General features: G+C 46.3%; 1 protein-coding gene and 1 long non-coding RNA gene across 3 annotated transcripts in view; one reads left to right on the plus strand and one right to left on the minus strand.

Annotated features, from left to right (window-relative positions):
* Positions 1–11,877, minus strand: part of LOC136554255 (uncharacterized) — a 66,413-nt gene extending 54,536 nt beyond the window's left edge. The window contains exons 1-2 of one of the 2 annotated variants that reach the window (XR_010783305.1): positions 11,815–11,877; positions 10,624–10,729 (exon numbers count right to left, since the gene is read on the minus strand). This is a non-coding gene — a long non-coding RNA (uncharacterized lncRNA). The remainder of the gene's footprint in view (positions 1–10,623; positions 10,730–11,814) is intronic. The other variant, XR_010783304.1, reaches the window with a different exon arrangement.
* A 260-nt stretch (positions 11,878–12,137) lies between these two features.
* The window catches only part of RALGAPA2 (Ral GTPase activating protein catalytic subunit alpha 2), a 93,958-nt gene continuing 78,900 nt past the window's right edge, over positions 12,138–27,195 (plus strand). The window contains exons 1-6 of the mRNA XM_066546111.1: positions 12,138–12,243; positions 17,011–17,121; positions 17,600–17,649; positions 24,656–24,713; positions 25,964–26,007; positions 26,493–26,667. Of these exons, the coding sequence (XP_066402208.1) occupies positions 12,138–12,243; positions 17,011–17,121; positions 17,600–17,649; positions 24,656–24,713; positions 25,964–26,007; positions 26,493–26,667 (544 nt within the window). The remainder of the gene's footprint in view (positions 12,244–17,010; positions 17,122–17,599; positions 17,650–24,655; positions 24,714–25,963; positions 26,008–26,492; positions 26,668–27,195) is intronic.

Below are 27,195 nucleotides of genomic sequence, written 5' to 3' on the forward strand. Positions count from 1 at the left end.
GGGAAAGTGGAGGAGAGGGGTGGCTGGGTCAGAAGCTGGAGAGCTCCTGCCATGAGCACCAGCAATGCTGGATGCACAGAAACCAAAACAGATCCCCAGGGAGGAAAGGGGAAACACGAGGCGAGATGTTTTCCAAACAATCCACAGGGAGCATCCGAGCCTGAAACAAACACAAACTTACTGAGTATATCCACCAGCATGAAACAATGCAGGAGGAGGAGATGTTCATCCCTACAGCTTTTTTTATGAGTCCTGGGAAAAGAAAGACACATTTTTCACATGGAAAATGTGCTCGAAATCCTGCCACAGCTCCTGTGGGAGGCCAAGTGTCCATCCAGCCGCATTTCAGGGCTGAGTGACTGATTCCTGGGAAGGGCCAGCTTTATTTCCTGGTGCACATTGCCACCTCGTGGCTTTCCTCCGACTTCCAGAAGAGGCTGCAGGAGCCAGAAGTTGTTGAGAAATACTTCCATTTGTTCCACCACAACCTGCAGATGCAGAATGACCAGGCTCTGGAATATCACTGGTTATGCTTATAGAGCTCAGCCTCGAGAGCTTTAATTCCACAGCAATGTTTTCCCCAGTTCCAGTTTGTACTGTCTGACATTATGGTAGGAGATAGAATGAGGCAAGTAAAGAATTTTAGATAGAAAAATTATAAATAATTAATTAAACCCCCCCAGCAACTGCATCTTCCGCATTTCTCCTGTTCCTCTGCTAATTCCTGGGGAAGTTAAACAGGTATGTTAGCTGCATAATTATTTGTTTGCAGAGGAGGTTGACACTGGTTTACAGAGTACAGACAAGCATGTAATTCCTCTGTAGCTACATGGTAATTATTGCACTATTATAGAGTAATTAAACATGCAAATAAGCATTAAACCAAGGGGTCTGTATGGTTGCTGCCAACAACTGCAGGACAGAAAATCAATAGTAAATCAAATTACAGTGTACTACAGTGGTACCAGCTATAGCAGGTAGTTAAAGAGCATCATCTTTTACACTGCAATTTTTGTAGCTTTTCTGGCTGCACAAGTGTCCAGCCTAATGACCCAGGAGAGATCTAATTTTGCAAGTTCTCTCTGTGGGTTAATCATTTCGCCATCCCATTATGCCTTTCCTTTTCCTGAGGATGGGAACAAATCCATCACTGGTCCTAAGACTGGCACAAACCCTCCAAAGAAGAGTTCTCCAGAGCTCTGTGACACATGAGCTTGGCTTTGCCCCAGTCTGTTTCTTTAAGAGATAAATCTGAATATGAACATACCCCTGTCCAGCTGTGAGCTCGCTGCCCTAAACACAAAGCTCTTTGCTGCACATCAAAGCCAAAATGTTCACAACGAGACCTCAGACCATGTGCAGGGGTAGGACCTGACAAACTCAAATCTCAGGTTCATTTTTGCCCAGAGATTCTCCTCCTGCCTTTTTTACTTTTGTGAATGTTTGAGCACAACCTACCCCTAAAATTAGGGGGATGTGTAGGAAAGATCACAACACACACTGGGACAGAGAAGCTTCCCCAAGTAAACCAGTTGTATTTTTACTCCAAGTTTGCACCCAAGCCCGTGAGCCAAGCAGGCTCAGAAGGATCTACACCTTTAACATCCTTTCCTAGGGATCTCTGCCCTGAAAGGGATATCTGCCCCAAAATAGCAGCTCCCTCCATTTAGTCAGCAACTTCCACTGCAGAAGCATCTCTGCTATGCCCTGGCTGTGGACAGTGACGTGGCTCTCTTGCACCAGCCCAAAATGCACAAAACCAGACTTGGGGCAAGCTGGCATGAGCTGTGGCCACTGCATTTTCTGGACCTACTTGACACACGTGCCATGCTTTTCCAGCCCTGGCTCTTAACATGTGACAAAGACAAATAAACACCATAAACCATTTACACCTAGGGCCAAAATACTGCAGTTTCCATGTTATTTTGTCTCCTCCAGTGGGCTCTTTGCAGGGCTCAATCCCACACCTGCTGCAGTCCAGGGGAAGCTCTGCCTCCATCCCAGGGGACCTGGATCAGGGCCCGATGTAAAGGCAGGAATTAATGAAAGCCATTTCCCTTGCACTTGTCTGCAATGAGCTGTTCCTCACAGCAGTTGCCCCTCCTGATGCTGTGCTGCCATTGCCAAGGCACAGGCACTCAGTTAAACCTTATTCAGGAACCCTAGCACAATTTTAGATATTTCTACATATTCATTCCCAGTGAGCAGCTGAAACAGACACGTTTATTTTGACCACTTTGAGATGCATACCAAGGCTCTTCTGACCCTTGGTTTCCCTACTCTGTTTCCAAACACAGAAATCCTGCATGGTTTAAAAGCAGGCTCTTGCTACCTTTAATGCATATATTTGTTAAGGCAGCAACCATAATCACAGCCACTGTTACCCTTCCCCTTCTCTGCCCCCTCACTTAGCAACAAGTCTGAGTGCTGCCAGAATTATTCTTGGCCTGCCAAGGAAACTATTTCTGCCCCCTGAATTTCATTTCCTAGCAGAGTTTAATTTATATTTTGATGCTTTCTGGTTGTCATGAAAACCCTCCTTCCCCTGCTAATGACAAGGAACTCTGCAGCCTCCTGCTTCCACTCTGCAGATCCCAGCTTCTACCTCCATCCCTGGGACTGCACCCACAGCTTGCTGAGGATCACTCACTTGTCAGTATGTGTGCCAAAAATAACATCTTTTTGGATTTCATCCATTGGTATCTCACAGGAGACTTCTCAGGAGAAAGGAGTTTTCTTGCCTCTACACTGAGGACAAATCCATGCAGCTGGAGTTCCCTGCAGAGGGAGCAGGCTCTCCATTCCATCACAGCCAGGGATGGGAGTGGGAATTCCTCCTTTCAGATAAGCATCTGTCACCAAACTTACCTGCAGTCCCTTGCCAGCTCCATCGGGGTACCTTGCTCTCTGTGTGGGAACTAAACAGAATTCTTGACTCAGGCTCCAGGTTCCCCCACTCAGCACCACTGGCACACCTGCAGAAGGGAAATAACTTTCCCACACTGCTAAACTTTTCCAGAATATTGGCCAAGTAGTGCTGGAAACAAGAGCTTTGGGCTGGAACAAGAGCTTTGGGCCAAAGGACTTGGAGGGGGTCAGACCATCACATTTCTCCTCCCAGGGTGCCCTGCTCCAGCACATGCTGGTTTTTGTGGATACCCACAAGAAAGGAGGGAGCTCCTGAAGGCAGGGGGGTATTTTACCTCTCACACCCCAGCACAGAGCCCCTGAGTCAGAGCAGTCCTGCAGGGACCTCCCGCATCCTGCAGATACCCATGAGCTCCACCTGTATCCTGCTCTCCACAGCTCATGGTGGGTCACTCCCAGGAAAAGACGAGGCCTTGCCAGTGGCATCACTGGTGATGCCAAGCAGGTGCCAAAGGGATTTAAACCTTTCCACCTGCCAAGAAGAAGGAAACACCTCTGTAACGTGAGCCCAGCACGCGGCATGCACGAGCGCTCGCAGCCAGCAGCACCGGGGTACACGGGCACGTGGCAGGACCTGCTTGTACCAGGTCTTACCTGATTTTTACACCAAAGCAGCTCCTCCACAGGCTCCTGAGGACCTGCTCCCAGCACCACAGGCTTCTCTACTGCTCCTTTGTGCCTTAGGGCCCTTCAGAGCACACCAAGCCCAGCCCTGGGTTTTGCCCCTCTGCCTCCTCTCCAGGTAAGCAGGAATGCTGGCAAAGCCAGGGCAAAGCAGGGGGGAGCTGCAGCCTCTTCCCCTCAAATACAGCTTCCCCTAGCAGCTGGGCAGTGCATGAGAATAATTTGTCAAACACTGAACTGGAACTGTGGATAAGAATCATGCTTTTTGTACAGAAAATTGAAAATGAAATAGTGCCTAGAACTGCAGCTATTACATGGCACATTATCTTGGAGGGCTTTGGTGTAATTTAGATAAAACACCATATCTCTGATTTCAGAAATGTCAACATCATTCTAAATGTACATGTGTTTTTCCATCCTTTTCCTCAGAACTCAGAACTCCACAAGCCCCTCTCTCTCTTGTTCTCTCCATTTTCTTTTTAAATTGGCAAATGAGTATTCCATCTTTCAAAATTTCAGGTACATTGTTATATGTGGGAAAAGTGCATGTTCAGAGATGGCCTTGAATGGCTCCATTATGGATCTCATCAGCTGTGACATGCTTTCTGAAATAAAATCTATGCATTTGGATGAAACAGAAAAAATTAATACAGAACAAGGATGAACTGTTTCACTTCCCTCCTGTGCCCCTCATATTCGTGTTGCACTTCATCCCTAATGCTCTGCACCTTTTCTTCAAACCTCCTTCAAAGAGGAAAACACACAAACTGCAACACAGAAAATTCCATTCAAGCATACAAATCCCCCTTTTTCTGGTGGCCCAGGTTATCTGCAGAGGCTGTGCAGGCTCCATCCTTGGACATATTCCAAAAGCCAACCAGGCATGGATGGTCCTGAGCTCCCTGCTCTGGGTGTCCCTACCTGAGCTGATCCCCAGAGGCACCTGCTGGCACCACCCACTATGTGGGCTCCCGTTTCATTGGAAAATGTGTACAATCAACATGAATTTTATCTGCTTCTTGCCATCTCCAACCTCTGATCAGGTTTCAAGAGTGTCCTACACTCTCCTGCTAATTGTCCTCCAATGGCTTCACACTGTTCTCCCGGGAGAGGGGAAAACAGGGCTAGCACAAAAAACCATGGGGATGTACCTCCTGCAAATGCCAGAAAGCCAAGAAGGAGGAAGAGGAAGGGAGGGTCAGGCAAGGGGGCTTTGCTGCCGTGGCTGCTGCATTTCCAGCACACCAGCTTTGGCTCTGCTTGCCTTTACCCCAGTCAGCAGCTGGGCAAAAGGAACAGGGCTTTCCCCCTAGCACATTTACATTTTTATTGAACTCTCAGCAGTAAAATAAAATAAAAATAAAATAAAATAAAATAAAATAAAATAAAATAAAATAAAATAAAATAAAATAAAATAAAATAAAATAAAATAAAATAAAATAAAATAAAATAAAATAAAATAAATAATCCTGGTTGAAATGCCCTGGGAGTGGATAAAGGGGCAGATGCCCACCACATGGCTGTTTGCAGTGACACCTGAGTACCCCAAGCACTTGTGGCTGTCCACCACTCCCAGCAGTGCACGACACAAATAAATAAAGGCGTTTCTAATTAGATTAAGGCTGATCAAAAATACATAATGAATTCCCATTCTTCTCTTTTACAAAGACAAACACTTTGTGAGACAAATGCCATCACCATATAAGCCTTCAGGAGCTCCTTACACGAAATCTTGCCACTTCCAAAGTGCCATGGACAGTTCTGAGCACCTTTGCTCACTGCCCCTGCACACACACAGACAGAATCCACCCAGGGAATGTTTACAGGGATGCAAGTCTGCAGCTTCAATTTACAAGTTCATTAACAGTGTCCCAGCAAAGATCAGGTTTTTTTCAGTCGGAGCCCTAATTAGCAATGAATTCTCATTATTTTTCATTGAAATCCCAAAGCAGCTTTGGCACATTCCCTTTGTTCTCTTGAAAACAGGGAAGTGGAGAAGCGTAAGGAAGATAAAGACACAGCTGATGATATACTGGGGAGGAGGGGGGGTGTGTTTTCTCCTTGAGCCATTCTTCCACTTTAATACACTTTGCAGCAATTTTCCTTACTATTTAAGATTTGAAGAAATATCTATTTCCATAAATAAGCACTAACACCACTGTTGGCTGCCCCTCATCCTTCCCAGAAGGATGTGTCCCTAGGATAAGGTGCAGAAGGATGTGTCCCTAGGATAAGGTGCACCCTGTGATGAGGTCTGCTCTTCATTCTGTGCTCAGACAAAGCCTCCATCGATGTCCAGAGGAACTTTCCAAGTGTGGGGGCACGAATCCAAACTGTGGCCATGAGAAAAAGCCTGAGAAACAGCCAAGCAGCCCCTGACTGCAGTGCAGCAGCAGCTCTGACAGGGAAATGTTAATCAGGGGGAGAGCTCTGCCAAAGCTTTCATTAGCCCTGATGAGGTCAGGGCCTGGAGCAGGCAGCTGGCACTGGCACTGTCCCCTGGCAGCTCCAAGGACCAGGCAGAGGTGGCTCTGAAGGTGGTGGGCTCTCAGAAGCTGCCTGAGCAACCTCCCCCCCCAGATTTGGGGCTTGTCAGACCCTCACTCTCATTCCTCCAAAGATGTAAATGCAAAATATCAAGCAATTATAAATCTAATTTTTCCTTGGGTTTGAGTCTTTTCGTAGCCCAAGCGCTTTGGAAGAGCCACAGCAGGAAAATCACCAGTCCCAGTAAATTTGATCTCTCCTTTTTTTGTGCAGCTAATGAGCAAATAATGGAATATAGGCATAAACTTTCCCCACAGAAGAACAGTGCAGCACCTGGGGGCATCTCTCCCTCATCCAGCCTGCACTGCATCCACTCCTGGAGCTGTGTGGCAGCACAGGGACATCTGGCAGGGCACTGAGGAACACAGGCACAGCAAGAAATGGGTGCCCTGTGCCCACCCTGGAGACAAGCAGAACTCAGCACTGGGGGAAAGGACTTGTGCTGCTGGACCGTGCTGGTGTCTGCTCCAAACCCAGAGATGTTTTGGGCTCTTGGCAAATTCTGATTGTTTTTTGCCAGGGGGATGGATAATCATCACATTGTTTCCACAGTCGTCCTACAAATTATTTTGATAATAAGGGACCTCCTGTGACATTAAGTACATTTTAATTACAACATTGTCTGTAATGCATATATCTAATTGCAAATAATTATTTTATCATATTTTGTCTGTAGGCCTGTTAGATGCATCAGATATTATCTTCTGACTCAGTGGTACAGGTTAATTAAAATTTCTCTTTTAATACTGTTTCAAAGCCAACCACATAATTTCATCTGAACACCAGCTGTGTCAGTAAAAAAATATTTTTGTTAGTTTTTGTCATGCTTGTCCATGGAGGAAAACCCGAGCTGTTTCTGCAGGCTGTAATTACTGCACTGCTTTCTGCAGTTGTTCATTTGTAAAGGAAGAAAAGAAGGAAGAATGTGTGGAACATCAGTGGCCAGTGGTTGCTTTGTGTGTTACTGCTTCATTTTGAATGATTTTTTTTTTGTTCTCCTTCTCATGTACAAAAAAGCATTTGAGATCTTCTCTTCAGAAGGAGAACTGAAGATACCACACAGCCTGGTTTGTCAGAATAAACTGCACTCAGGCCTAAGACAATCACAGTGGTGATTCTGGGTGCTAACTAAGCCCAGCTTAAGGGTGATCCCAGTCAGAGTGGTCATTCTGGGTGCTAACAAAGCCCAGCTTAAGGGTGATGCTAGTCAGAGTGGTCATTCTGGGTGCTAACAAAGCCCACCTTAAGGGTGATGCCAGTCAGCTGCTTCCTCCCTCATTAATTTTTCCTCTGACTGATAAAGACCCAATGCGAGATGAGGGAAAAACGAAAGTATGAACATAACGTTCAGTCAAAGAAAAAATAGACTTTAGGTTAAATACACAGCAATATAAACCCAAGGAAGCTGAGGAGGGGACAAGAGGAAAACAAAGACTCTTCCTGCAGGTGCCAGGACCCTTCCTCTGTAACTTGCAGGAACAAGTGACCCTTATTTCCCCCTCTGAGCACCATTTGCTGGGACCAGAAGTGTTTCTGCAAGCCTGCCCTCAGCTGTTTCAGACCCCACGCTCTGTGCCCGTGTGCTCAGAGCCAGCCCTGCGGACAGGGCCGGCAGGGACAGGGTTAACAGCGTCCCCAAAGGAGGGGACCGGGCTCTGCCTCACCCGGCCAGAGGTGAACGCTGCCAGGAGGAAATTGCTGCTGCAGCTCCAGCGAGATCACAAGCGACCTTTCCTCTTGGAGAGGGGTGAAGTAAACAACACTGATCTGGGATTTAATGCGCTCGAGACAAGCAGCGCTTTATCTCTGCTCCACACCACAAGGAGCAGGGAGGCACAGGGATGATTTTCCTGTTTTTACCACATAAGCCACCTCTTAGCCCAGCCCTCAAGTTGAGCTGAAACATTTCCTCATGGAAAGATCTGTCTTGGAGCAATAGGTTATGGGCTTGCACAACATGCCACGCAAAACTTCTTCGTGCAGTTCAACCTTTGGCAAAGGCACTCTGAGCTCTCCTTGGTGGGTTGATATTTTTACTCCATGAAATTTTCACTTCCTCCAGACTGTTTCCTTTAGGAAGGTATCAGGGGACATGCAATCCCTGTTCTTTCTATTTTGGATTTTTTTTCCATCAGTAGACATAAATCCTTCCCTTTCCCCCTCTACACAGTTGGAGATTCTGGCAGAAGGAAATCTGACAGGGATTTTTGACAGTGGATTTCTTCTGTCTATCATTTTTACTACAAGAATGACATCTGACTGCCTCACATGAAAATATGGAAATTTTCCACAGGATTTTCCTAAATCAACCTCCACAGGCCAAGAGACAGTGAGAACTCCTTTGGGTGCCAAATGAGAAGGGCTGGAGGAGACCCCCAGTGAGGGTTAAATGCATGAGACACCTTTGCCTCCATAAACTCCAAACCTTTGCAGAGATTGATCCATGGAAATCAGATCACAGGATCCAGACTTAGAGGAAATCAGGCATTCAGCAGAAAATCATCACTTTCTGTGTGGTTTGAGCCTGAAGCAGAGCTTTGCAGGAGCAGGGGTCCACGCCTGCATGCCCTACAGGAACACTGCTAGGAAAATAACCCCTCAAACCTGGAGCCCACTGGAAAAGTCTTTTCCACAGGCTTAGTCATACCAGGGCAGAGAGGGCAGAACCTCATTTCATTATGCAGCACGCTGGCACAGCACCAAAGCTCTGCCAAGACCTGCACCTGAGCCAGGAAGCATCCAGGGAGCTGATTCCAATGCAGGGATAAGCAGCTCAGGCACCTTAATGGATGTGCTGGACCAAGGATATGCAAGAGGACACAAAACCAACTTTTGAAACGCAATCTGAAGCATTTGGTTCAAAGGACAGGAAGTCAGTACTGGCATTCCATGCTAAGGAAACCATTACCTCACCTGTAGGTTGTCTCCTGAGTTTGCTTTTCCCCTGGGCTCAGTATAAAGTGTTATATTGACACAAGCAAGCGGAGAAGTTCCGTAATTTAATCTCTGCCATTAAAATTTCAGGCTCCACGGGAAAAGAAACCCTGCCTGTTCGTCAGGTCCAGCAAAATTCAGGTGGCAGCCGGTGTCACATTTCCACAAACTCCACAAACTCTGCAGCACCAGGCTGCTTCCAGCATGGGGGGGGAGGAAGGAAGGGCATGAGCCATGCAGTTCAGGGAGAGCGTGCTGGCCTGCAGTGCAAACTCATGTTAATAATTCAGGCCACTCTATTTTGGACTGGAAACGTGCTGCCCCTCACCTGTACTGCTCAAGGCAATGCCTGAAATAGAAACTCCAGCAGGAGCAGCCCCGAGGGCAGTGCCAGCAGCCTGGCAGGGCAGTGCCAGCAGCCTGGCGGGGCGGGCACTGCAGGGACAGCCTCTGCAAGGTCAGCCCTTCCCTTTGGTCAGGGAGTCTTGGCTGAGCTGTGAGAGCCCAGAACTCTCCCCCAGACTGATGGGTGCTGGTCTGCCCTCCTGTGAGCCCAGCCAGGCAGCCAGGAGGCAGGAGGAGGATTTTCCCAAGGAATACTGAACTCCTGCCCAGTGCTGCCATGCCTGTGCTGGCACTGTCACCTCCCTCAGGACACCACACGGTGCTGGGGCCTGTAACAGCTCAGCCCTGCCACAAGTGATCCCTACTCTGCTGCCTGAAGTGACTGCTTTTTATAGATTTTACCTCAGATCCTGAAAGCTGGATGACCAAATCTCTTTCGGGAAATTATTCTACCTTAAGCACCGGCTTTCGGAAACGCATCATCTGACTTTCTGGGAAATTGCAAATGCTGCATTGTCAGAAAACACAAGTCACAGGGCTTCACAAGTGGTTCTCCTGCACAGGCTGAAGTCACTGCTGCAGTTTTACTGGCATTCTCTGGATTGTGCTGTCCTTAGCTAGCTCCTAAGTGAATAATTTGAAAAGTTGTATTTGATGTGGTTGAGCTCAAAGGGAGAGCAAGGATTGTCCCAGAGCACTGTCATTCCAGGCATGGCATCTCTGCTCCCTGGAGCTTTTCACAAGCAGAATTTCCAGCACACCTCAAACCACTGAGTGCCTAAAGCTATGCAGTTTGGTGCTAAGCACCACAACGATGCCTTGCTTATCACACAAGTTATCAGACATCAGAGCAGCTGTGGCACCACAATTCCTGAATCTGCAGTGGCTCCTTTCTTAACAAAGCAGAACATGAAAAAAACTTGGAACAACCAGAAACTGACAGAAGAAACAAACTGGAAGCTGTTAGTTTTGTAAATCAATTAAAATAAAAGGGAAGGAAAAAAAAAATAAACAAGAACAAGCCAAGACTTCAGCAACGTGCTTCCTTCTGCCAACTGCAGAAATTGATTTGTGCCAATGGAAGGGGAGAGCCAGAACAGCCCAATTCACTCTCCTCAGGAAGATGCTGATGCTGAAATCAGGCCACATGACCCAAAATTTGAGACAATTGCTGGAGAATGAGAACTGCTCCAGAAGGAGATGGTGTGTCATGGTGTGATGGGAAGGGTGTGCAATAGGAATTACCTGGGATGGGAAGGGTGTGCTACAGGAATCGCTGTAAGCCTGAGCCCAGCTCCAAGGCAAGGGACGATGTGACAGCAGTGAATTCTGACTCCAAGCACTCAGCTTTCTGTGTAAGAAAAGGGATTAATCAGTTTTTTTCATTTTCAACGCTGTGCATCATCACTACCCACCTTCCTGACTCCAACAAGTGATTCCTCACTTCTTACCACAGGGTTTGGTGGCACAGCCAGCCCTTGCTCTGCCCCTGCCAGAACCCAGCTGTGCTGCAGAGGGGGACAGCTGTGCCATGCTCAAAAGCAGGGCATGCAGGAGCACTGCCTGCAGGCCCCTCCTTCTTCATTTATGTATTTATTTGTCCACTGCAACTTCCAAGCAGAGCCTTTCCCTGCTCCTGCATGCACAGGAGGAGCTGGGACTGCCCTGTCCCCAGTGGGATGTGTTTAGGGCTTGATGACCTGTTGTTTCAGTGACCTCAGGCCTCTGCAGCAGAAATGATCGCTGAGAGGGCTCAGAGGAAGTGAGATTTCTGCTTCTAACAATAGTAATTCCTGTGATCTTTTATTTCTATACCAATTCATGGCTGAAAAAACAACTTATATGTTATGTGTAAATTGATTTTTGAGCCATTTTGTTAAAAATAAGAAGCAAATATGCAAGTCACTTCCCTGAAACCCCTTGTTTTCTTTTTTAGGACCACAGCCTGCTTTGAAACTTACTAGAGTTTACTTTTTCGCCCAGGAATTTTACTGGGAACATCCGCTGGCTTCTGCTTCTGGGATGGATTGTGCTTTTGTTGCTTAACTATAAGCCTGCTCTTTTACCTTCCCTGGGTGTAAAGACAGGGAAGAAATGAATACAGAAATTAATAATATGTCTTTACACAGAATATGTGTAAAGACATATTATTTATATACTTATATATATATATACTTACAAGTGCAAGTGACTATTCAAAACCTGAATGTTTTCCAATGGAGATCCACACTGGATATGGGGGAGAATTTTTTCCCCGTAAGGATGGGGTGGCACAGGATGCCCCTGGATCCCTGGAAGTGTCCAAGGCCAGGCTGGACAGGGCTTGGAGCACCCTGGCATAGTGGATGCAGTCCTGCCCATGGCACTGGAAGGGCTTTAAGCTCCTTCCCACCCAAACCTGTGGTTCAGCGGTTCCATGGCAAATCCAGAGCCTACCTAGGAGCCAGCTCCATCCCAGCTGCCCTGCCCGGGGCATTCCCGCGGCTCTCCCGGGATGCTCCGCTGCGCATCGCGGCGGTCCCTGGGGCCGCGCCGTGCCCGGGGGTTCCTCCCGGTGGTTCCCGGGGCTCCTCCCGGGGGTTCCCGGTGCGCGGGCTCCCGCCGGCCGCCCCGGTGACGTCAGCGCCACGCCGCGGTGACGTCAGGAGCGGGGCGGGCGGCAGCTCCCGGCGCGCCCCGCGCAGGGCGGGGGGCGGGAGCGGCGGCGCGGGGAGCGCGCCCGGCGCTGCGCCTCCATCCCTGCCCGCCGTGCCGCCGGCATGTTCTCCAGGAAGAGCCACGCCGACGTCAGGAAATCCACGCAGAAGGCGCTGGACCCCAAGCGGGACGTGCTGACCCGCCTGAAGCACCTCCGCGCTCTGCTGGGTGAGCGGGCGGTGGGCGCGGGGGGAGCCGGCCCCCGGGGCCCTCAGCCCCTCGGGGGGTGCCCGGGCAGAGCCGCGGCCACGGGCGGGTCTGCGAGCGCTGCTCGCCCTCCGCTGCCGCGTCCGGGAGACAGCAGCGAGCCCGGGGAGCCGCTCTCCGTGCTGCGGGCAGGGAGCCTCCCCAGGCAGCCCCGGGCTCTCCCCGCCGCAGAGGCGGCCCCGGTGCGCGCCCTCCGTGAGGCGCTGCCGGAGAAAGTTTGGGGTGCCCGGGGAAAGTCGCGTGTGCCGCTGTCCCGGGGCTCGCCTTGGGCTGGGTGTGGAATCGCAGGGAAACGCGCAGACCTGGTCAGTTTCGGAGACGCGCTCGCAGAAGCTCCGCTCTTGTCAATATCATCAGCTCAGGGCGCTTTGCTGGATGTTTGAACTCTGAGAGAAGTCGCGCTGTGGCGTTTTGTGGTGACTCCATGCTTGGGGCAAGGCTGTCCAAGGGCGCCTTGCGGGTGACGGCTTCCACCCTGGTCATGGTGGAAAAGCCGCCGATGAGTTTCAGCTGCGATCCTGCTGCAGGTGGCAAAGCCGCCGATGAGTTTCAGCTGCGATCCTGCTGCAGGTGGAAAAGCCGCCGATGAGTTTCAGCTGTGAGCCGCGGTTCGGGAGGGTTTGTGTGGCCTCTGTTGGCTGCTCACACGCGGCAGGAGCAGGGTGTCCTGAGGGGAAGAGGCTGTGCCCGGTTAGTGCTGTACCCTGCTGGTTTGTTCCAGGTGCGGGCGATCGTCGCCGATGTGCCACCGATGTTCCTTGGGAGCTCCTTAAGGAGCTGGCTGGGAGCAGCCGCTGGGGGACAGAGCGTGGGGTAGATCTGGCCTGGACTTCTCGATTAAAGTTGTTTGCGGGTGCTGGTTTCAGGTGAAGGCTGTTGTGGGGCTGGCAGGGGCTGTGGTGTGTCCAGCTGGTCAGTGCAGGCACTGTCCGAGCAGCTCTGGGTGTGCTCCTGATGTGTCTGCTCTTGGCAACTCCGGTGTAAACATTTGAGGTAGCACAGGAGTGGCTTCTGGAAGATGCTCTCTTGAGAGATACCCTCGCCTGGGTGTCTTCTGTTCACCACAGAAAAAAAACTCCACGCGTGGGAGTTGTTAAAAAAAATCTCCAGCATGTAAAGCTTTTGCCATAAAGGCTCAAAAGTAGTTAGATTTTTTTTTTCCTTCTCCCCAGATGTGTCTCTCCTTGCCCTGGCCAGCAGTAGGAATGTATGTGTCTGTCTCTCCAACTGCTTCCCTTGGGCCACAGTGCCACACATCCCCCAGATAGCTGTTCCTTCTCTCCTGTTTCCTTGGGAGATGCCAACTCCCCTTCCTTTGTTAGTTTAAATCACAGGAATTTAATTGTAAACAAAATGTCAGTTACTCCTCTGTGATCCCACTGATCTGCAGGAGGATACAGATCAGAGGGAAGATGATCATAGGGGAGGGATGAGCAAAAGGAATGTGTGTTTCCATAAATAAGGGCTCATGTGAGCTTTGGATTGCTTCAGGTCCCTTAGTGGCACCTCTGTAAGTTTGTCCAGTGCCCAAAGTGAAAGAAAAGATTCCGCTTAAGTTGGTGTTGGTTATGACATCTCTCATGCCTCCTGTGGCCTTTAGGACCCAGTTCCAGCTCTGTGGGGTGCTCTGTCCACGTGGCAGGGCAAAATGCTACCCAGATCAACAACAGGACTTAAAATTGGGTGTTTGGTTGTGTTTGAGAAATGACCAGAAAATTTCCCGTATTTCTTTATTGCTATGGAGATGTTCTCACAGCCAGAGCTTCTGTTAAGTTAGTAAAGTTCTAAATGCAGCTTGTGGAAGTGCCTTTTAGTAGTGTGGCCTTTTTTTTTTTTTTTTTTTTTTTTTTTTTTTTTTTAGGATAGACTTAAAAAATAATGGCCTGACAAAGAGTAGTGGGGATGTGCAGAGTTGGCTCTTCCCCACTGCCTGGCCATAAATGAAGCCTCTGCTCTTTCCCAGAGTGGTTTCTGTGGGACTTTCGTAGGACAAAAACGGATCAATGCGCCTTAAGAATTTTTTCTGCGGCTCTTCTTGGGTAAAAATATCCTTTTTATATTGAAACTTCTCTTTCAATAGTGTTTTCTCCTTTGGCACAGGAATCAGAAGTGCTGCTGCTAAGAGATGTGGGATGCTGCTTTGTCCAGTGCTTTCAGTCCTTTCTCTGTTGAGCAAACACGTGGGAGATGCACAGAGTTAAGACTAAATGTGAAATTTGCAAGGTTACCAAGTGCAATCCTTGTTAATTGTTGCCTTTAAAACGTACCCATTAGGAAAGCCCATGCTTTCCATGGAAGTGCCTTGATCAGAGATGGGATAACAAAGGAGAGTTAGTGGGGTTTTGGTTCTGGCACTGCTTGACCTCTTGTAGTATTCTGCACAGCTGCAGGACCAATGCTGGCTGGGTAGAAACTTTCATTTACTGACAGTCAAAAGGGGATGTGTGCAGACTTCCTGCTGCATTCAGGGCTGGGATTGTTCTGCAGAGCTGGTGTGAAATTGGAGGTGTCAACATCATTTTGGAAGTTGTTCCAGTTGGAGGGGTGTTTTGGTAACGGGCTGTTTCACGCTGACATACTTTTTTTGAAGATAAGTAAGAATTGTGCATTATTTCTGGGGTGAGGTTGGTCATAAAGGTTTATCATTAACCAGGGTGTGGCTGCAAAATCCTCTTCATCTCCTTTAATTTTTCAAGTACTTGAGGATTAAGAGAGCTTTGAGGAAATAGCATGAAGTGACTTTGGAAGTTCATGGAATTAAGGGATGATTTCTAACAGGTGCCTGTGATAACATTTGCCAGTTAAGAGGAAAATAAAAGGCAAGTCCATGTGCTAAGGACATGCTTGGTGTCCCCTCTGGGTTTTTTTTAGTATGAGGAAGAGCAATGAGAGTTTGGCAATAGACTCAGGCTCTTAAGTGGCACCTGAGTGTTACCCTAAATTTTAAATTTATTAGTAAGGCGAGTCAGTGTGACTGACAGTTATCAGTGTGCCAACACATCCTATTTATAGAGAAGAAATAGGGTGTGACCCTGCTGAGTGTCTCAGTGTTTCCTGAGTGTTGCTGCAGCAGCTACTGTCAGGTGTTAGCTAGACTTGTGAGCTTGTCCTGTGTGGGAAAGGGGGAAATTATTTGGGTTTGGGGTGGCTGCTGGTGCTTGCCTGAGGGGTGAGTGCTGCATGCCCGCGTGCAGCTGTAGTAACCTGGGAGATAGTTCCATGAACTTACTCTGGGAGTAAATACAAAAATAAACCCAAATTCCTGCAGTTCAGCCCCAAGCTTGCTGCCTCATTTCCTCGGGTGCTTCTGAATACTCCTTCAGGCAGTGCATTTCTCCAAAGTCAGGGTTTTATCTCGTTATTATCTCAAGTGATAAATGGCACGGGAAACTTTCCCCCCGTTTTCCATGTAAGAAGCAGGAATGGGCCCTGCTGCGAGTTAGACACATCTGTGAGAAAGGGCCCTGGCTGTAGGGATGCCGCTCAAATCACACTCACCCCTGAGTCACCACCGAGATGCCACATTTAGAAAAAAGGAGGATTTGCTTTCTTGGTGAGGCAGTTCCTTTCTCTTCCCGTCGCAATTTAGAGGGAAAGTTTCCTTTTTGTTTAGAATTTAATGACCTCATTCCCTCATATGAAATCCCTGTAAATGAAAGCCTTGTTTTCCCCTGGAGTTGTGTTTAACAGGATGCATTCATGGAGAGGAATAATTGCACTTAGCTTGCAAATTCAGACCAGTAGTTTGCAGGAAACAAATATCACGTTAAAGAGTTTCCCTGCTCTAATTGTTTCCATAGTACAAGCAGCCAAGCAGAGCTTTACTGCTGGAAAGGTACTGATTTAAATAAAAATCAGGTTGTCCAGGACTAAAGGTATTCTTTCTTCTGTACTTGTGGGATATTATTGAGCCCTCTTGCTGGAATCAGCTTTATTTTGGGTGACAAATGGGTTTCTTGCAAGGTGAGGCTTCAATGAGGATATTAATATTGATATTAATTTTGGCCCTTCACCCTCTTCTGGGGGAAATGACCCAACTTTCCTTTACCAAATCAGTTGCAGTAAAGACTAAAGGGAGGAAACTCATGTGTGTTTGGCAAGTGTCAGGCTTAGAAAACAGTGGACTTTTTTATTTGTAGAAAATAAACTTATTTCAAATTTCAGACCCAAGTTAACACTTAGGAAAGTGCTACATGCTCCAGTTGCCATTATTCTAAGAAATGAATTGAGAATATGCTGTTTTCTGGTTTGATCTGCTAGCCAGATGAATGCAAGAGCTGAAATTGCATCCAAAAAGTTTTGCTGGTGTTTTTCTCCAGCAGTACCTGTTTGTTTTGATGCTATAGAGGCCATTTGGTTACACAGCTAAGACTCAACCCATCTTTTTTTTCTTTCTTCTTTTTTTCCTTTTTTCCCTTTTTTCTTTTTTCTTTTTTATTTTTCTTCTTTTTTTCTTTTTTTTTTTCTTTTTTTTCATTCTTTTTTTTTCTTTTTTTTTCTTCAATTTATTTTTTAGTGGAAAGCAAATGAACCAAAGCCCTACTGCAGACTTCATAAATTCAGTGAAATTCTTTGCAAGGATGGACCAACAGTTTAGTACAAAATACTCAGTGAACTCCCTAAAATGGTTTTGTATTGCATTTGTTTCATTCTCTAAAGCTAAATTTGCAGAATCCCTGAAATTCTGGTCTTTCTGCTCTTGTGTAATTGCTTTGTTCCTCTTTTCAGATATTGTGGATGGAAGTGACCTGAAACAGTTTTTTGACAACAATTATTCTCAAATTTATTTTATATTCTATGAAAACTTCATAACACTGGAGAACAGCTTGAAACAAAAAGGTGAGTTTTAGAGTTTTTCCAGCTGCTGTTGGTCAGTGTTCCATAACTGTGCTCCAAGGCATTCCATTAAAGCCTGTCCAATGGCTGCCTAGTCCTCATTTTTCTGTATTTACACTAATAATTTCCTGCAGTACAGTGTGAGTATTAATCACTTTAATTTTATGGTAGCAGGAGAGATGAGCATGGAAAATCACTCTGCAATGAGAGCAGCAGCTGATCACATTTCTGGGTTCGTTTCAGCATTTACATGCCCGTCCTCTCAGCTTGCTCCAGGCTCCTGCAGCTCCCTCTGCTCAGCTGAGACACGGCCAGAGCAGAGAGGGGCACTGCAGCCTGGGCACAGCTCGCACTTGGGATCTTTATTTAAGATTAGAAATAAATTGAGTGGCATCTTTGACTTTAGCTGAGCAGCAACAGCCTAATTCTGCTGTCCTTTATTGTATGTTTCTGGCAAGCAATGTTGTTTTGTGTCTTGCAGGGAATAAATCACAAAGGGAGGAGCTGGACTCCATCCTCTTTCTTTTTGAAGTAAGTTTTCCATACCATGAAAACTAATTTGTGTTTTGAATCTCACTGTCATTCTGTGGCTGCTTAGAGCTTTGCAGTGAGGGGTGAAACCAGGTGTCAGTCACCTGAATTAAGAGATGTTGTCAAAATGCCCTGGAAATCCAGCAAGAACACCTCTGTCCTGAGCATCTGGGAGCTGATGCTCTGAAATCAAGCCAGGGATTTTGATGGAATTCGGGAGCACTACTGCAATCAGTATTTGGTTCTGTTATGCTAAGGCTTTCAGGAAGTCTGCTTTCTGCTGTTTCTCTTCTGTTTCAATGAAACAAGAGTTTGCTCCTGTGTTTCATGGAAGGCCACTTCAGAGGAGCAGCACTTTCCCCCTGCTCTCTGTTTGTTTTGCATGTGTCCCAGCAGGAGGCTGGGCTCTGCTCCCCTCGCCTGGAGGCATCTGTTGTGATTGCAGTGTTGGGTCTTGCAGCTCAAGGGAAATAAAAGGACAGGAGTTGTCAGCTACTGCACATCGGTTTGATCTGAGTGTGTGAAATGCTGATTTGCTAATTTGTTTTTTTTTTTTGTTCAGTATAACATCTTTCATTTCCGTATCCTTCCCTCCTGCCCAGCACTGGCCACCAGAGCATTGGCAGTGTCTGGGGAAGAAATGTTACCTAGTTAACTTTTGCATAATCAAATTAGGATTGCTTTAATTTAAGCGAGAATAGTCTGGGATAGATCATTTTCTAAGGTACCTCTTTGACTGCGGTTATTACCTAAATGTATTTGGATGTGAGAAAATATCACTGGACCAGATGAAAGCCTGACACATAAAAATATTCTTAAAATGCACGCTGAAATTCTCAGCTTAAGCTCTGCCTGTCTCTAGTCAAAAAGCTCTGGCAGTTAATTAGGTAAATAATTGGCCAGATTTCTCTCTTAAGGTTAAACACACATAATCTACTGATTTCTTTCTCTTTTCTTTATTTCTTTCTCTGTTACTCCAGCTACTAACTTTTAACCTGAGTATTACATCACAGAAATGTCATTTTTGTTTATATGTTGGGGTTTGTTTGGTAGGAAAAAGCCCTTCAAACTTTCAGTGGGACTCTAGAAATTGAAGCTAAAGGTTAATTGTTCTCAACTCCTCTCCCTCCCTCTAAAACACCCCCCAGACCCTCAGAAGTATGTGTCTTCATGGTTTTGCATTAATGAGTAGTTTGTGGTTGAAATGGAATTTATAGTGACAAGAAGAATGATGCTGTTTAGCCTAATGTGCCTGTTGTGGGAAAAATGGCCATGAGAATGATGACATGGAATCCTGGGCTTTTGTGATCTTGAATTCTCACTTTGCTGCCTCCTTTTCCTCCTCTCCCTCATTTCCCCCTCTGTGAGACCGGATTTTCACCCTGAGATCCAAGCTGTGCTTTCTGCTCCTTGGGACATTAGCACGGGTCTGCTCTGGGGTTGTGCCCGAGGCAGTGGCAAAGAACACAAGCTCACAAATTTGCCAGGGCTGTTTGGGGCAGGAGAAACTCTTCCTCCTCCTCCTCCTCCTCCTCTTCCCCCTCAGTGCCCAGCCCAGCAGAGAAGGTGTTGCTGTGCAGGTTAATGGAAGCTCGTTAATACGCTGGGGCCTTGAATAAGGAATGACATTGAATAGGAAATAGCCAATGCTTGCTCATCTGGGTGGAAGGAATAACTGGGCATTCCCAGGGCTTGGAAAGGGGTGGCCAGTCACCACCCCTTAATACTCCTTAAAAGCAGTGGGAGGACTTGCTGTCTGAAGGAGAAAAAATGGATGGTTGTGTCTGAAGCAGGGGCTGCTTGGGGTCCCAGTGGAGGAGAGCTGTGCAACAGCCTGGTCACCCTGGGGGAGAGGAGATCCTTTCAGTGTTTCTGTGGGATTCAGAGTGATTCCCTTCATGGTGGGGATCTGCTGGGTTGAGTGTGCAGTCCATGGATAGCTAACCCTGGGTGAGAACAGCCCGAGAGCCTCAGCACAGGACTGGGAGTCAGAAATGCCAAGTGATGAAACATTCATACTCTAAGCCATAGGAAACAGAACTAATTGATTGTTAAGCTTTCCATATTTAGTGTGATGTCAGCAGGAGCCAGGGGGATGTTGCATATTCTGCTAATTAGCTAAATGGGTAGTTACTTAGGATTAACAAATCCTGAGTCCCCAGGCTGAGGGTCAACAGCTTAAAAATCAATAAAAATATTTATGAGGGAATTGCTGCCTTTGCCTTTCCTGGAGGTTTACTGAGGATTGTGCTGCTGTTTTGGAGTGACACCTAGTGTGTGTATTGGGCAGCAAAGCTTTTCCCACAAATCCTCTGGAAACTGACTTGGCTTGGTAGTAATTTATGGAAGTTCTAATTTTACACATAAGCTGCACAGCTTGGCCACACAGTAACTTCAAACAGCATGTTACTCAAAGAAGAAATGTTAGCCAGCAGGGAGGAATGCCAAGGGTTAACTGTTGCAATTAATCCTGCAAAATGCTCGGCTCTAACTCTGTAAGATGCTTTGGCCTTGTCTTTTCCCAGATAGATATTTGTGAAGTGATATGGCAGCAGTACTGTTGTTTTTCCCTGTTTCAGCTAAAAGCTCAAAATTATGTGACACACAATTTTTTTTTCTGCCGAGGCATGGCTCTGTCTCTATTTCTCTCTTTGCAGTGCATTTGCAGAACAGGTTGCTGTAGTTCCTTGTGTCCCTGTTCCCTTTTGAGGGAGCAGCTCGAAACCTCAGGTTTGAGGGCAGCCCTGAGCCCTGTGTGTCACAGACCTGCCAGGAGGTGCACTGTATTTGTGTCCATTTTTGGCACCAATAACAGTATTGTTGGTTATATATTGGTTATATACATATCTGTTTGTGAAACTTTGGGGTTTTTTTTTTTTTAATAATAAAGTGTTTTTTCTTTCTTGCAGCATCAGATACTGATTCCTCTGACACTGTGGTTTTTTAATCACTAATGAAGTAAAAGCAGATTGGTGGTTTTGTGATACATAGATCAATTTCCTCCCACTCTCTATAATTTTTCTTCTTTAGTTAAGAACAGTCACATCTGTTGTGATGGTGGTGTCATAAAATTCATTCCACTGATCTAACAAGTTCACTGGATGAAATGTTTTATGCTCAGAATTTTTCAGATGTAGGAAAGCTTCCCCAAGTCCATGTTTTGTGTGAAGTTTGTGGTTTCTTGAGCCTGATGCAGATGTGAATGCTGAGTCTCAAGCTCAGTAGAGTAACAAAGGGGCTTTTTTGTTTATAACAGCAAAAGTGCTTGTAGCTCTACTTTTCTACACACTGAAGATTACTTTTGGAATCATTTACAGTTTGTTCTGCCATAATTCAAATAACATTGCTGCTATTATTACAGCATTCTGTGGTAAATTCTAGCTACATGTTTTACGTGTTTTACTTCAGAGATCTTACTGTTTCTTGTTATGCCAGGGGCAGTGATAAGTGCCCTGTGTGCTTTGGGCAGACATTTTCCCTCAACAAATAACTGTAAATCATTTATTAATGCAATAAATTGAGTATCCCTTCATTGAGCTTGAGCTGATGCAGGCACACTGACTCCATTGGCCTCTTGGCTTGTCTGAGTCTGCGAGTAGGAGATGGAAAATTCCTAAATTCGTGCAAGCTTTGGTAGTTGAACACCCTGAAACCACCAGCAGCCCTTGAACACAGAGGCCTGGGAGAGCTCTTATGCCTTGACTTGGCTTGAAGTAGATCCACCTGCCACTGACTCCTGGAAATTGTGAATCCATTCCCTTGGAGGGAATGTGATGCAGGTTTGGCACTGGCACTGCTGCTGGTTCTGCCTCCAGGGGTGGGTTTGCCCAGTGAGGGCACCTTGGGGGTGGCTGTCATTGATCCAAGACCATCCTGGCACGTCCAGAGCAGCAGAACAATGTCCCCCCATGGCTGTGGGGCTGGGAAACATCTTCTGGGATCCCAGGTGAGGTTTGGGCCAGCCTCAGCCTGCCTGGTATCCTGCAGCAGGTGATGGGCACAGAGCTGCCAGTCAGGGCAGGATTCAACCAGGGGGGCAAAAGCAAAAAGCTTTGAAAAAGAAATAGCAGTTTTGATGAAGTCAGAGGGAGTCTGTCGAAATATGAGCCTCGGTGGTTTTTATTTTGTTTCAATAAAAGAGAGAGACACAGCTTTCAAAAAGCAGCATCCTGTGTAAACTAAGATTTAAACTTAACATTATTCCTAGTCATGCAGGAAGTCCAAACGAAAAAGAACTATGGATAATCAGTTAAAAGAACTGACAGATACCCTGATGTGTTGATCAGTAGTAATACCTAATTTCTATTTCAAGTGTGTTATAATGGATTACCATATAGATGCAGCAAAGCACTAAGCATTAAATAGATCTATGTGTTTTCTGAAAAAGCAATATTATTTTGCACTGTGGGGTTTCTTAAAATATTTCTTATTAGTGTAGTGTGAAACTAGGAACAAGATGTCAATAGCCAGCTCAGATTCACAGCGGTGTGGCTGACAGCCTGGGCTGGAGGGGAAGAAACTCTCATTTGTTACATAGCAATAGCAGTGCATGTTCTTTAGAGCACCAGGGGTGGGGAGGGTGTACAAAATGTTGCTGGAAACGTGAAGTTGCAAAGGAAACAGCTGGAGCTGGTTCGCGACTTGTGCAGTCTCATGTCACGCTGCAGCACCACCTCAGTCTGGGACTGAAGGGCAAAAACCACCAGCTGGAAGCTGTGCTGGTGGGACTGGGGCTTAGCTTGTAACCTTCAGAGTTTATATTCAATGACGTAGACTTTGCACCTGGGTGACTTCTTTTTGCATTGCCGGAGCAGAGGCGGGTTCTGCATTCATACCATTTAGGGTGGCCCTGCTCTGCTGCAGAGCTGTGCTGTCTGCAGTGCAGGAGGGGGACAAGGTTGCTTTCTGAGGGTGCCTTGCTGTGGGGCAGGACCATGCAGGTGATCAGTCACACCCTTGCATTTTTTCAAGATACATAGATTTATCGTTTTCCTGGTTTTGAGATGCTGAAAAGGAGAATGCAAGGGAAGTGACTTCAGTGTCTACATTTTTTTTTGCTGTGTGAAAAGACTTTGGGATATGGGAGCTTTTCTCAGATAGGAACTTCTGTCCTCTTACTGATGGATTGAACCCTTGCTTGTTTTGATTCAGTCACCTGACAAGGGTGTTGGATTCTGTGTTTTGTAAAGAGAACAGAATGGTAAGCTTGTTGTTTTCTGCCCTGACCCCCCCAGTTTTGTGCAGTTTAGAGTTTAGGCTTGTTTTTCCTGTTCGTTGTTGAACTGTGCAGCATTTGTTTTTCTGCTTTTCTCTGGATACAACTGCATCTTTGCTGCATCTAAAATTCTCTGAGACTTGGATGTGAAAATTGTTACCAAATTCTTTTTCAAATGGGTCTTTATTCTGGAGCTTTGCACTTTTCCAGCCTATGAAGCTCGGACCTCATCACAGCTCACTTTCTGGAAGGGAGCTTGGTGTTCAAATTTAGATGAAACTGTGTAACAGACTAAAACAATGGAAACAAAATACTTGTGCTTCTGTCTGGTTTTCCATGATAAATGTGCCAGTGTATGAAGCTTCCTTCCTGCAGTGTGACACCTGAACCCAGCCCTGTTTTTGTTGCTGGTTTGCCGTAGGGTTTTGTTTCCTGGAGCTTTTCCTCGCACACCTCGGGCACACGGCTTGTGGTGAGCCTGGGCACAGACCCAGCTCCCACGCAGAGCTCCTGGGTCAGGTTGGGTTAGGAGTGCTCCTGGGTTAGCTTAGGACTCCTTTCTGCCCCGTGCCCAGCTAATTAATGATTAATGCCAGAAATAGTCTGGAGGAGTGGTGGGCTGCCAGTGTTTTAATGTTTAGATGGATAATGATAACTCTTTGTCCGTGGATCCTGCAATCTGATTGGCAGAAGCCTGGTGCTTAACTAACAGGTAAAGCCCCAATGTGAGTCATGGCCTCATTTTTAGCCAGTCAGATCCTTCATCCCAAGCATTCCTGCTGCCCACAGACAGGGAGCTCGACCTCTGGACCCTCTGCTCCTGGGGTCCTGCTGCCATGGTGTGCTAGGGAGGGAGCTGGGGGAGTGACACTGAGACAAAGTACAAGGAACATGGAAAGGACCTGCCTGGTTTGCATTTTTATTCTGATTAACCTTTCAGAAGTGCTGTTTACTGTGTGGGGAACACATGCTATGGTGGAGGTGTGGAGGAGGACCAGCCTGTCTGTGACCTGAGGTCTAGCTCCCTGTGTCCACAAACTTGTCATGACTACCATACTCTGCCATGGAGAAAGGAATGTTCCATGTCCAAAAAAGACTGTTCTGAGTGTTGAATATAATTTCTGAAGCCCTTTATTGTCAAAAGCAAGAGGTCTGTCCGGCTCCATGTCTCGAGCACATGCTCTGGCAGTGGTTGTGACTCTGTCCCCCGGCTCCCAGGGGTGGCCCACAGTGCCAGCTGCTTTCTGGGCTGTGATGCTTTGTTTTTTCCTGTGAGTTTCTGTGTGCAAAACACCCTCAAATGTGTCACTGTTGCTTAGGTGACCTATCATCCATTTGAATCTTGCATGTGGTATTACTGAGAACTTAGAGGTGCTTTGTTGTGCAGAAACTGGTGCCAGTCGTTTTGTGTGATAATTGCAAGGAACTCTTGACTGTCAGTCACTTATAATGTTGTTTAATTTCATTTGATTTCCAAACGGAAGTGTTCAAAACTAGTTTCCTGTTTAAATATATCTTCCTAATTATTTCAATGGCTGAAAAGTTGTAAGTTGGAGACATTATTTGTGTGAAGCCCTGTGTGCTGCCAGACCTTTGTGAGGTGGAGCAGCACTAGGTGAGCTGTGCTGCTGCTGCCACACCCGTGGCTGAGCCCTAGTCCATGCTGCCAGTAGTTTAAAAAGAAACTCTGTTTGTATTCCCATGTCATTTGTATGTCGTGCATCTGTTTCTCTGTATCCTCTGATGAACCAGTTTTATTACAGATAATTTGACTAGTTTTGTTTCCTGCAGAAAATATTGCAGCTGCTACCAGAGAGGATTTTTTATCGATGGCATTTTCGCAGTATAGGTAAGAAGAAATTGTTTAAAAAAATTCCGACTTTTTAGTAGTGTTTTCAGATCAATTTTTCTTTTAATGAACATTATATGAGTAGAGTTATGAATACATGGTATTTCTGCAAGTTTGGCCCCAGCTGTCTTTCCCAGATTCTCATGAAATGGGGGATTTTCCCAGCATCCTGTTAGAATATGGCCTTGGCCATGACAGACAAGATACTCATGGGTGGCTTCCTCAGACCAAGACTCTTCTTTCCTCCCACTCTGGTGGTATGGAAGCTTCTGGAAGAAGAGAGGGAATAGGAGGAGTCTCGCAGAGAGCAACCTTGGGTGGCCAGAACACCTTGAAATCCAGTGAAGTGGTTTAACTTGATAATTTCCTCTGAATCAAATGCCTTGAATTCGTCAGTGCTTTTCAAATTCTGCTTCCAAATGCCACCAGTGTGGCACCAGTGGGTTTTTGTGCTGCTTATTAAAATTTTATGGGGGTGTTCTATTCCTTTTAAGTAGGACTTTTTGGTTGAGGTTGGTTTGCAGCACTGTCTGACCAGCTGCCATTTTTGTCATCAGAACAAGGAATTGCTTTTGCAGAAGAACAATGAGCGGAAGTTAAAGGTCAAGGGAAGGGCTGCTGTCACATTTCCACTCAGCACTGACAAAAACAAGAGGAGACATCTGCCTGGCCACTTCACAACAGTTCAGCTGCACTAGTCCAGACCAAATTGGTTCCACTTGGTTGCTCTGTAGCTGATACATTCTTTATGCTTCTATTGAGTGGTCTTAGTGGCAAAATTTTTTATCTGTGTCCATAAAGTGATGTACAAAATTTGGCAGAGCATTTATTTACACCTCTGCCTTGTGATTTCCTTTTGTTTAACATTTCATGTGCATTAATGTGAATTTCCTATATATATATATTAATCATTATTATATAATCTTGTGAAATGGCAAGATCTTGCCATTATACACATTCCTTAAATGGGAAGGAGCCCATTTAAGGAGTGTGTATAATTCACAGATCTTACTATAAATGAAAATAATTTGAGACATGGTACTCTGAAGAAAACCCAGAGGAAAGATACATCACAGTTAATCTTGGGTGGTGGTGATTGTAGCTACATTCAGTTGGGGTTTTCCCTCATAGTTGTCTTAATACCCAGTGTAGTGGCCCCAGAATAAATTAATGTAGGATTTCATGAAATATTTTTGAAAACATTGTGGTGGGACGTGTCTGATAATGTCTCCTTAATTTTCCTAATCCAGGGTCGATTCTGAAGAAGCTTTTGCACACTGGAAATTCTCTCAAGGTATCGTGTTGATGTTTTCATATTTCTTTTCAATTAAGTTCCTGTGAAGTATGCTGCTTTGCAGCCTTCCAATAGCAGTGTTTTTCAGATTGTTAGGCTTTGTAATGTTTTCTTGCTCACCTTTTAATCTTAAGTTTTATTATTGTGATCCTTGATTATTTTAATATGTCTTTTCAGTCATTTTGCTGCTCTCATGACCTTTGTGAAGTTACCTGGAGAAGGATATTGCTTAATACCTAATTTTGCTTAGTACCTAATGAGGCAGTTAGGTATTGATATTGCTTAATACCTAATTTTTTGAGCTTTCTCTGGCATTAGAGCTAGGTTATATTAATAATGTGAATACCCTTGGTATGATGGCTAGACCTTGCAACACCTAGCTGGGATGAAGCTCTCGCCCTGCCTGTTGTGAACTATTTACCCATGTTACTGCGCTTACAGACCTGTGTCACTGCCCCTTTTTGCCCAAATGCACCCCCTTGCAGCTCAGGTGTGAAGGAATCCGCCTGTTCCTGCTGTGGCTGCAAGCCCTGCAGACCAACTGTGGTGAGGAGCAGATCCTGATGTTCGCCTGCCTGGTGCCCGGCTTCCCCCCGCTGCCGTCCTCGCGCGGGCCCTGCACGCTGGAGAGCCTGGTCAGCCCCCCGGCCGCGCCCGACGGTGAGCCTGCTCCTGGGGGCACATGCAACCCCTTCTCCTCTGGGATTCAGTCTCTGAACCTGAGAGGAGCAGGGAAAAGAGCGATCCAAACCATTCTTATCTCATCTGCTGCTCCTGTGTTGTGCCAAAGTGGGATGCAGTATGGAGGTTGTTTACCCGAAGCGATGGCGTTTTGTTTCCTTGGCCTATCAGGGCCAAGCACGTGTCCAGACTGTCGGTCAGGAGATTTTGTTCCGTTGAGTTCTTGTTCAGTTTCAGTTTAGGTGTAGTATAATACAGTATAGAATAATAGTATCATAAAGTAATTAATTTGCCTTCTGGTAGCAATGGAGTCCTCCTCATCATTCCTCCCGCCAGTTGGGCGAAATTTCAATGATAGGGTGAAATCCTCCAAGGACTGTGATGGTGTTCACAGGGGTCTTAGGATGAGGGAAGAGATGTAGATCTGACTCCATGTTTCAGAAGGCTTGATTTATTATTTTATGATATTTATTACATTAAAACTATACTAAAAGAATAGAAGAAAAG

The sequence above is a fragment of the Molothrus aeneus genome, chromosome 3, assembly GCF_037042795.1.
Source record: "Molothrus aeneus isolate 106 chromosome 3, BPBGC_Maene_1.0, whole genome shotgun sequence".
Lineage (NCBI taxonomy): Eukaryota > Metazoa > Chordata > Aves > Passeriformes > Icteridae > Molothrus > Molothrus aeneus.